This window comes from Marmota marmota, unplaced genomic scaffold (assembly GCF_001458135.2).
Source record: "Marmota marmota marmota unplaced genomic scaffold, marMar, whole genome shotgun sequence".
Taxonomy (NCBI): domain Eukaryota; kingdom Metazoa; phylum Chordata; class Mammalia; order Rodentia; family Sciuridae; genus Marmota; species Marmota marmota.
The window spans coordinates 5,654,399-5,665,506 of record NW_026000222.1 but is presented as its reverse complement, the minus strand read 5'-3'; the positions used below and the strand labels follow the sequence as shown (position 1 = coordinate 5,665,506).

At 50.7% G+C, this 11,108-nt stretch overlaps 1 protein-coding gene across 2 annotated transcripts in view; it reads left to right on the top strand.

Moving 5' to 3' along the window:
- Positions 1-11,108, top strand: part of Plcg2 (phospholipase C gamma 2) — a 133,663-nt gene that overhangs the window by 372 nt on the left and 122,183 nt on the right. The window contains exon 2 of one of the 2 annotated variants that reach the window (XM_015496022.2): positions 4,212-4,450. In XM_015496022.2, coding sequence (XP_015351508.1) covers positions 4,255-4,450 — 196 coding nt within the window. In that variant the 5' untranslated portion in view covers positions 4,212-4,254. Of the gene's footprint in view, positions 1-4,211; positions 4,451-8,693; positions 8,746-11,108 lie in introns of those variants that run through there. The other variant, XM_048792541.1, reaches the window with a different exon arrangement.

The following is an 11,108-nucleotide window of genomic DNA, read 5'->3' as shown; positions in this document are numbered from 1 at the left end:
GGCCGGGGTGGCTGCACGGCGTCGGGTCCGGCCCAGCCGCCAGCCACTTCCTCACCCCGGCCGGCGCCACCTCGCGGGTCGGTGCCGGGCAGCCCCGGTTTGAATGGGAGTCGGGGCCACGCGGCGCGGTCCCTGGATAGAGGGTCGCGCCAGCGCCGACGTTCGGGGTTCCTGCATCCGAGGGGTCCTGCGCGGGTGGCGCGGTCCCTCCTGATCGCCTCTGCCGAGCTCGCTGACTCTGGGGACCGCACTTCCCGTATTACACAGGTGGTGGGGGGCGGGAGCGACTCCGCGGAAGGCGTAGCCCTTCCCCAGAGACGCTCGGAGTTTCCAGGGAATTCGGGAGTCCCTCCCGCGCCCCACGATCGTGCGCAGGAGCCTGTGTGCGCGCCTGTGCGATTCACGTTTGGGAACCCCAGAGCGGTCACTGCCCTCGTAGCGGAAGAATTCGAGGGTGGGATGGGTCCCTTTTGCACAAGGCCTTTGGTGCCCAGACTCCGTCGGAGGCGGGGCCCAGTCCTTTTGGCACCTCGTTTTGAATTTAGTGAGAGGCTGGTGGGGCGAGGGAGTGACACGGCAAAAGGGAAACAGGTGGCCTCGTCAGTCAGAACTTAATTTGAATTTCACTTCCATCTGTGTGACCTGGGGTACCTTGAAGAGCCCTCTGAGTCTTGGTTTCTCCCCTAAATACTGCAGGTCCCCAAGCCCGCTTCTCAGGGCTGGGTTGAGAACTGGAGCCCACTCCATGGGAAGGGTATTCTGGCAGTTTCCACCCCTGGCCAAAGGCCTTTGCATAGGTGCGGACTATCGTCCTTATTGTTAGACCTGCAGGGAGGCTTTATAGAATTGGACGTTCACGTTGGCCCCAAGTAGTCGTCCTGATTGCTAACTCGTGTGGGCCAGGGCTTCGCATTACCAGCCTCACTGATGCTTAAATTGCCTAATGCTGGTGCTGCCTCCCCGACGAGGCCAGGTGCAGCAGGCGGAGGAGGAGCTAAAGCAGGGTCCCCATGAATAGCCCCTCTGCACCCTCTTGGCGGAGTCAGTGGAAAACTACTGGTGAGAAAATTTTTGGAAACATTTCTTAGCTTAGAAAATGGTTAAAAACTCAAAAAAAGAAAAGGGTATCCTTATGTCACCACTTTAATGAACATAAAATGGAGTCATCCCTTCTCCTAGCCTCCACTGGTGACCCCTTTCTTGGGTTTGTAAACAGACAGCTTTTAAGGAAATGTAATTTAAGTCAGGGGCTCGCAACTTGCCGGTCCAGTAGTTCATGAATGTTTCCACATCAAATTGCTTATAGATCTCCCTCCTTCTTTCAGTGGCTCCCCAATTCTTTTGTGTGCATCTTCCATTCAGAGATCCCTCTCCCCACCTCGTGATGAGCAGTGGAATTGTTTACTGTTTTTTTTTTTTTTTTCTACTACAAATAACCCTTCGGTGAACTTCCCCGTGTCTCTTTTTGCACACGTGTTCTTGCTGGATCAGAGAATATGCATGTTTCATATTTTAAAAGATTCTCACAGGTTGCCCTTAAAAAAAGAAAAAGTTGAACCAAGGTCCGCTTGGCCTGTGGCGGCCCACACACTCAGTTCCTTCTATGAAAATCTCCGCTGCAGCAGTGGCTGGGGCCTGTAGGAGGGAGGGCAGGCACTGCTCAGGCTTCCGCTGGGCCAGATTTTAACAGAAATTGTTTCATGAAATCCTGTACTGCCCAAAATATGCGAAGGGCTTTGAAGAGAAGAAAGCTTCTGTTTCTTGGGCTGGGGTTCTTGTGTATCAAGTTCACTTTAAAGCAAAGGACATGAAATGTAAAATTGACAAGACCTCTCATTATATCTCAGCCATGTTTGTATTTACACTGTAAATCATATCGCACAGTTCCCCTTCGAGGGTGAGAAACAAAACAACAACAACAAATAAAAGGATTTCCAGGCTATTTCATTTTTTAAAATAAAAAAGCAGAAACAAAATGGAGATTGCCTGGTGACTTGTGCTCCTCCTTGGGGTCAGGGCCTTGGAGACCTTGCCCTAGGTGCTAAAGCATGGAACTCTGGAAGCCCGAGCTGAGAACCGGCTGGTTTTGGTGGTTGACTCTAAAGATCTTTGGCTGAAAGGCTCTGTTTCCACTTGGTGAGAGGCAACATCAAAGAGTTGGTGTTGATGGCTGAGCTGATCCATGGGCTTCTGAGTGAGGAGTAACTGGATTCTGGGGAAGGTTAAGTCCAAGTCTCTCCCAGGGTCAGAGTTGGAAAGACCCAAGTTGCCCTGGCGACTTAGCAGTGGGGAGCTCGGGAGCCGTGTGGCCTTGAACAAGTCCCTTAACCTCTGTTGAAAGGGGTAGGGGCTGCCAGTTTAGTTAATATCTGGCCGGATTCTGCCATGGGACTCTGAGGTTTAGAAGGCAGGTGCTGAAGAATGAGGGGCGTGGCACTCAGACTGGGTTCCCGGTCTTGCACCGCCCCTGGTCTGTGACCTTGAGCAAGTGATTTCCTCTCAGGACTTTCATTTTCCCCTCAGGCATTTCTCATTGAGACAGCTGAGATGGACAGGTGTGGCACCTGGGGAGGGCCGGTCACGGGTGCTTCCCAAGGGTGAGCTGGGCATGGGGCACCCCGCTCATTCCTTTTCCTGGCTGATGAGCAGGAGGTAACTTCGGGCTCCCTGAGGAGATGCATTTGAGCGCTCCGCAGAGTTCTTGGCGTCCCTCCTGGGCCCGCCCCAGTCTTTGCTTAGTTGGTTCTTCTGGTTGAAATCTCATTCCCTCCTGGCTCATCTTTTTTTAAAGATGGGATCCAGAGCTCCCCCAGAAGGTTTCTCTGAGCCTTCTAAGCTCCTAACCCCACCCCAGACCAACGTGGGGATCTTCTCCCTGCCCTGTGGCCCATGTGTGTCTCTGTGGCTGCACTTGGCTCTGCCTTAAGGTTGTCAGGTGCTCACCTGGCAGAGAGCAGGTGCAATTAGTGAGTTTATGCAATGCTAGCACACCCCGAAGGTGGCTCTGGTTAGGGCATGCAGTGGAAGGAGGAAGGGGCAAAGGGCAAGGCCTAGCCTCTCCCCATTCCCCCTCATTTGCATCCTGTTGGCATGGAGTTGGACGTTTGGTTAATGTATGCACCAACGGGCTGATTAATGTTAACTGAGACCCTGCTACGTGCCGCCAGTGGCGCACACACTCTAGCATCTCCTCTACCAGCTGCTCCTTGAGGGCAGTTTGCCCCAGGTTACAAGCGAGGGGCCACAGATTTTGAGCAATTTAACTGGAGGCTGAGAAGTTTGGAAGGCCATACCGCCTGGTGGACCTCTGCTGCTCACTTCCTGGTCTCTGGGCTGGGAAAGTTCTCTCTATTGCTACTTTGTAACCTTGGAGGTTACAGAGTAACAACAACTCTGGGATTTGGAGAAAAGGGAGGAGATAAGGACACACAGAACAATTGATGGTAATAGTCATATTGGCTAAATCTAAGGAGAGTCATTGTTTTAAGGGCCTGAGACATAGCATCTTGTTTAATCCTTATAAAAGATAGATAATGTTAGGTGTTTTTTTTTTTTTTTTAAACAGGAGTGAGAATGAGGTCCAGGGGGTTTAGGAGACTTCTTGTAGTGGCAGCCAGCTAGCAAGGTGGGCCCTGGTGGTCCAGCTCCCCTCATTCTTAGATGCCACCTCAGGGGACAGTCACTGTGCCTTTGGACATTTGGGGCAGGTTAGTGGGGGAGGTACAGAGTGAGGGCTCAGGGAACTACTGCAGGATTTGAGCAGAGGAGTGTCATGATTTGATTCATGTTCTAAATGATCCTTCTGACCACTGGACTGGTGACCACAGGGGGCCAGGGCAGAGGCAGGCAGACCAGGGATGGTTAGAAATTCCCTAGCAGGATAGAAAAGGCCGGTGGGGTGGGTGCAGTCTTGGCTGCTTTGGCTAGTCAAATAATTCTACAGGGAGAGAAGGGGTCACCACCACCATGCTGGGGTGATTTGGTTATTCAAAGCCCGCTTGACAGTTGGGTCATTGAGATTGGGGGCTCCTCCCATACCTGACTTCATTTAAACCTCTGTGGCCTGCCTAGACTCTTTGAGTGGCCAGAGACTCTCCATCTCCAGAACCTTTTCTTAAAGTGCATCCCGATAGGCCTGACTTCCATGACCTGTTACCTAAGCAACCCCTCAGTTATTAAAAGCGACTCACCCCTTTATTGTGCTCTTCCAGCCTCCTATTTCTCCTGCCTTCTCCCACCTCCCTGGAGGGACCAATGATGCCCACCATGGTCAACGTGGACGCTCTTCCAGAATACGAGAAGAGTCAGATCAAGAGAGCCCTGGAGCTGGGGACAGTGATGACCGTGTTCAGCTTCCGCAAGTCCACTCCTGAGCGGAGGACAGTGCAGGTGATCATGGAGACGCGGCAGGTGGCCTGGACCAAGACTGCCGACAAAATCGAGGGCTTCTGTGAGTACCAGCTGGGGAGGCTGAATGTTGGTTTCGCATCTTTGATGTAAGCGAGGGCTGGGGGTCAGAGGTAGAGCTCCTGCCTAGCACAGGGGAGGGTCTGGGTTCCATTCCCAGCACCCTTGGAACAAAACACACGGACCCCAGTGTTGCCACTTGTCAGGGGTCTTGGGGAGTGGGGGGAGGTCTAGAGCAGGTGGGGCAGCGAGCCAGGAAAGTCCTGGGAAGTCCCAGAGGCCCAGCTGCCTACTTGGAAATGACATTCGGCCAGTGTCGGGGATGGCAGCTGTCGGGGCTGGTGGAGCCCAGCTTGCTGAGACTCCCAGCTGGGGGCTGATGCCTGCTGGGCTTTGCTGCAGCCCAGGCCTTTGCTTCTGTGTCCAGGGGCTGAGAGCATGTCATTGAACCCTCTGTCACTTTCCAATAACCTTCTGGTCCTGGTGGAGGTCCCTGTCCTTTCCCAGCCCTGGTAGATTGGGCCATTGGCTCAGTTTCTGAAGTTTCTAAGACTGTTTCTAACAAATAAGAGTAAGGGCACTTCAACCATTTGCAGTTGCAGAATATTGCTTTAATTTTTATTTTTATTAACTGCTTTTTAATTGAAGAGTTAAGCTGTACTCTTGGGAGTTGGGAGTCAACTTATAAATGTCTTTTCCCCTGCTACCTCCCCCAGGCCCCAGAGGCAAGCTCATTACCAGTTTCTTTTGTCTTCCAGAAATATCCTGTGCTTTTGTAATGGGAGATTTTTAAAAAATAATTAATTTATTTTAATTAAGTATATGTGGCAGCAGAATGCATTTTGTATCATTGTATACAATTGCAGCATACCTTTTTCTCTGGTTGTACATGATGCAGCTCACACCCTATGTGCAGTCATACAGGTATCTAGGGTAATAATGTCCATCTCATTCCACCATTTTTCCTGCCCCCATGCACCCTCCCACCCCCCCTCCCCTTTGCCCAGTCAGAGTTCCTTCATTTTTCCCAAGCCTCCCCGCTCCCTGTTATGGATCAGCATCCACTTATCAGAGGAAACATTTGGCTTTTGTCTTTTGGGGATTGGCTTACTTCGCTTAGCATGATATTCTCCAACTCCATCCATTTACCTGCAAATGCCATAATTTTATTCTCTTTTAATGCTGGGTAATATTCCATTGTGCATATATACCACAGTTTCTTTATCCATTTATCTATTGAAGGGCATCTAGGACCCCAACTTCCTTAATAAGACTCCTAAAGCACAAGAAATAAAATCAAGGGTTAATAAATGGGATGGACTCAAACTAAAAAGCTTCTTCTCAGCAAAAGCAACAATCAGTGAGGTGAAGAGAGAGCCTACATTTTGGGAGCAAATTTTTGCCACACGCATGTCAGATAGAGCAATAATCTCCAGGATATATAAAGAACTCAAAAAACTTAACATCCCAAAAACAAACAACTCAATCAATAAATGGGTGAAGGAGCTGAACAGACACTTCTCAGAAGATATACATACATTCAATCCACAAATATATGAAAAAATGTTCATCTCTAGTATTTAGAGAAATGGAAATCAAAACTATTCTAAGATTTCATCTCATGCCATTCAGAATGGCAGTTATCAAGAATACAGGAAAAAAAAAAAGAATACGACAACAATAAATGTTGGTGAGGATGTGGGGGGAAAGGCACACTCATGCATTGCTGGTGGGACTGTAAATTGGTCCAATCGATTGGAAAGCAGTATGGAGATTCCTTAGAAAACTTGAAATGGAACCATCATTTGACCCAGCTATCCCATTCCTTGATCTATACCCAAAGGACTTTAAAATCAGCATAGTACAGTAATGCAGCCACATCAATGTTCTTAGCAGCTCAGTTCACAAGAGATTTAAAAAAAAAAAAAAAAAAAAAAAACTCCACAAATGAGAACTACTAGGTAACATTTCTGTACCTTCATTTCTTTTTTCACTTGGGAGTGGTTCCTTATCAGGGTTGCCTCATTCTTTCCCAGCCTCATAGCATTCCAGAGCATGGTCACAGTGTACAGCTCAGCCCACAGATGGGCATTTTGTGCTGTTTCTAGGCATTTATTACTAGCTGCAGTAGCTACCCCTGCGTTCTTCAAAGAAAGGAAAAGCATTTTTATTGAGATAATTGCCATATCTTACATACAATTCACCCATTTAAAATGAACAGTGCAGAACTCTTAGAATATTCACAAATATATTCAGTAACCACAACAGTCAGCTTTAGTACATTTCGTCTCCCCAAGAAGAGATCCCTTGTCCAAATCGTCATAGTGCACACACATACAAATACGCAATAATAAATCCCATCGTTATGTGTAATGATAATGCACCAATAAAAAATAGATTAAGAAAAGAGACCCCATGCCTGTTAACCATCCCACTAACCTCAGCCCTAACTTACTGTTTAAATTTCCCTGTCCTAGATGTTTCCACACAAATGGGATTCTATCATGATCTTTTGTGACAGGCTTAGTACAATGTTTTCAAGATTTATCCTCTTTGTGGTATGGGCCAATCATTCCTTTTTACAGCTAAATAATATTCTATCATAGAGATATTCTACACTTGGTCTCTCCATTCATCTGTTGATGGACATTTGGGTTATTTCCACCTTTTGGCTAATGTGAATAATGCCGCTATGGATATTTGTGTAAGAGTTTTTTTTTTTTTTTTTTTTTTTTGATACTGAGGATTGAACTCGGGGGTACTCCACCACTGAGCCCTACCTCCCAGCCCTATTTTGTGTCTCTGAGTTGCTTAGGGCCTTGCTAAGTTGCTGAGGCTGATTTGAATTTTGCCATCTTCCTGCCTCAGCTTCCTGAGCCACTGGCATTATAGGCATGGGCCACTTCGCCTGGCTGTGTACGAGTTTTTGTGTAGATGTATGTTTTCTTTCTTTGGGTATTTACCTAGGAGTGAAGATGCTGGGCCACATACTAACTAGTTTAGTCATTTTAGGAACTGCAAGATTCCAAAGTGACTGTACATTTATGTTGCCACCCGCGGTGTGGTGTCCTTGCATTATTATGTGCACATATGACCATCGGTGGGGCCGGCTTTCTGGGAGACTTATGAGAGTTCGAGGGTACAGTGTATTTCAACCTTAAAGGGCGGCCTGGCAACACCTCACAAGAGATTGCTGCATGTTCCACTTCAGCCACGAGTTCCTCGAGAGCCCACACCCTCCCCCACATGCCACCGGCTTCTGCACTTGGCCATTCACAGGTGGATTCTGACAGCCTGGCGTGGTTCTGAATTTGATTTCTTGTCACCAGTGAGGCTGACGAGCTTTCTGAAAGGTTCCTCTGGCGTCAGAGACTGCAGGTCTCAGGTGACATCTGGAAGCCCCGCTTTGAAAGGGCCCTATGTTTAGGCAGTGAGTTCCCACCGGCCTTCCCCACCTCCCAGGCAGCCAAGACTTGCAGCTGTGGCGGGGTCCTGCGGGATGGGAGGGAGACGCTGAGGTGGATGCGGTGTGCCACATGGAGAGTGGGCCGTGGGCTCCTTCTCTTGAAGACCTGCAGGCCCCAAGCCTGGCTGGCCCGCAGAAACACCAGCTAGGGTATTAAAGTTCCTGTCGCTGGAACCTTCTCCAGAAGCTTATTCTAATGCACACGAGGTGGGATTTTGCTTGGAATGCCCACCCTGCCTTTTAGACGGTCATCAGAACCCCAGTGTAGGTCTGGGTGACACCTACACCTGACCAATGCACCTGGGTGACGTCTAAGGAAGTGAATGGTTCACAGCCGTGGTGATTTTACCTCCCCCCTGCCCAACAGGACATTCGGCAGAGTCTGGTGGTGTTTGGTGGTCACAGCTGGGGACACAGTGCTACAGCATCTGTAGTACAGAGGCCAGGGATGCTGTCTGGGGATGCTCAAGACAGGCCCCAGGACAAAAAATTACCTGGGACAAAGTACTGGTGGTTCTGAGGCGAGAAACTGCTCAAAGTCCTGTGCTTGCCTCGCTTAGAGCTTTGGAGTGTCACCGGGTGAAATGGGTTTTCTTTAGACTCTGCAGAGGAGGGAGGATGGAGTTCCAGCCCGTAGGAGTGGGTGACAGATGCTGAGTCCAGCCACTGAAAGACCACGTGATTGGTAGCACAGCTAGGTTGAGCACCGGATACCATGCAAGCAGAGAATGTTCTCGCCTTCTGGGGTGGGGACCAGGTGGGGAATGGAGGAGGCCTCTGATGGAGTGTGGTGAGTGAGGTAGAGATTGGCCAGGTGTCTGGTGGGTGCCGTATGATGCAGATGGGGCTGAGATCTGGACCAGCCCCACTGGGTGAGTCATTTTTAGAATGTTTCCATTGTTCCTTACAAAATCCTCTTCCCATTCTTTCTTTTTTTGGGGGGGGCAACTGGGGATTGGATCCAATGAGTGCCGAGCCACATCCCAGCCCNTTTTTTTTTTTTTTTTTTTTTTTTTTTTTTGTGGCCTGGGCTATGGTCATTTGTGGTGCTCAGCTGGTATGTCACCTGGTCTGGAAATTTCCAGAATCCTCACTCACACATGTGGTACCTTGGTGTGGAAGGCTGGAAGGGCTCAGTGAGACTAGCTGACCAGGGGCTTACCACATAGTGGGGTGGGGCAGCAGCTGCGAGGCATCTTAGGACGGCCTTGGAAGTCCTAGGAAATCCCTTGCACGAGCTCAGGTCACTAAGCCGGCTCAGGTTTAGTACAGGGGTGCTCCCCTTGGAGAGGGAGTGGCGTGTCATCCAGGGTGGGCAACATGCTGTCACAGGACCTGCAATTCTACACCTGGAATTGTGGCTCACGTTCCTGCTGTGCCACTGGCTGGAGGTGTGGCTGGAAGTGGACATGCCATTCCATGTCCCGTTTCCGTGTCCATCAAGTGAGGTCCTGGTAGTTTCTATCCTATGGGGTGAGAATTAAGTGGATTTCATCTTCTGTACTTTTCTATATGTGGGAAACATTGCATCGCGGCAACTTAATACAACAGGGGCCAAAAGTAGAAAGCTACTGGGGGGGAGTCCAGGCCCGGCCTCTGGCGAGGGGGGTGGACCTTGAGGAGCTCATGGCCATCAGTTCCCTGTTCCTTCCCACATGGACGAGATGTCGGCCTGTAAGGAGAAAAGTCTGCTTGGCTCTAGTTTTGGAGGTGTTGGTCCATGATCAGTTGGCTCTGTGGCTTTGGGCCTGCGGTGGCACCTCATGGCGGAGGACAGCTGCTCTTGGCCAGAAAGTGAAAGTGTGTCCTTCAAGGATACAACCCAGTGGCCTAAAGGCCTCCCTCGACCCCACCTCTCAGGGTTCCCTCCACCTCCCAGGGGTGCCACGGGCTGGGGATCAAGCCTTGGCATACGGGCCCCTGGGGACACTCAGGCCCATCTGCAGCACAGGGGGGTGGAGCTGGACCCACCTTCTCTGACCCTCTGCGTTGAGAGCTAAGGAGAGGACTTTCCTTGTTCTTGAGTCGGGGCTGCTGCAGGTGGGGGGAGCTTGGGGTCTCTGGGTGACAATGTGTGGCGGCTCTTCCCTTCCAGGGCCCAGTGGCGCCGTCTCTTGGTAGGAAGGGGCTGCCTCTGGGCCTCTCTAGGTCGAGCCTTGGCTGTCACCTTGATCCCAGGCCTTTGGGAGGCCTGGAATGTGCCGTGGGAGCCTGTTGGTGGGTCTGCGGAGGCTGGCCGGGGCCACGAGCTGCTTTGGGGGGCTGGGACCGAGTCCATCCCGGCTGAACAGCTTCTCTTCAAGTTGGCACCCTTGCCCAGGCACGGTTTCTCTGTCTGCTGACTTCGGGCAAGTGTGGCCGCCGGTGGAGGAGATTGTCAAGCACACGCTGTGGCCGTGGAGTTAGGTTCTTGGTGCCTGCCTCCTAGTAATAGTAGTAACATGGACGACCTGAGGGTGCTCTGGGCAGGAGTCCTGTGTAAGCGTGTGCTGTGCGACTCTCACCTCCGGACAATCCTGAGAATCGGGGATCATTCCCATCTTGCTTATGTGGGGATTGAGACTCGGAGAGACCAGGTGACATGCCCAAGGCCAGGAGAGGTCAGGAAAGGGCAGGACTACGACTGGAGCCCATTCCACCTCCTGTCGGAAGCTCAGGTCCTTCTGCTCAGTTGTCACTTTCTTCACAGTGTGACCAAGGATGCAAAACGCCCTGCCTGGGAGCCGGCAGGGGCCTGTTCACACTGTGCCATGGCAGGAGGGCAACGGGTCAGCGCCTGTGAGCCCGGAGCTCTGCCTGGGGCTGGAGGTGCCAGGGGAAGGAGACTAGTCCTCATCTGGGGGCCTGGCCCCGTGGGGAGTTGGAAGGGAGCCCCTGGAGACCACCTTGAGCCAAGTGTGGGAAAGGGCCCGCGGGGCCAGGGGCGGTCAAGTGAGGTTGTTGTGAACCTTGGCTCATTCTGGAATGCATCCTTGGGTTCCCATTTATTTAAAAAAAAGAATAATAGATTAGAAAGTTTGTGAAACAATGTGATAGTTGTTTTCTCACTGGGTTCTTTTTTCCCATATTTTATTGGTGCATTATAACCACACATAATGGCAGGTTTGTTAATATTCACACACACACACACACACACACACACACACGGTAAGACGGTGTGGTTTGGTTGTTAGTATTCCCCTTTCCCTCCTCCCTCCCTCCCTCCCTCCCTGGTCTCTTTCCTCTATTTTCCTCT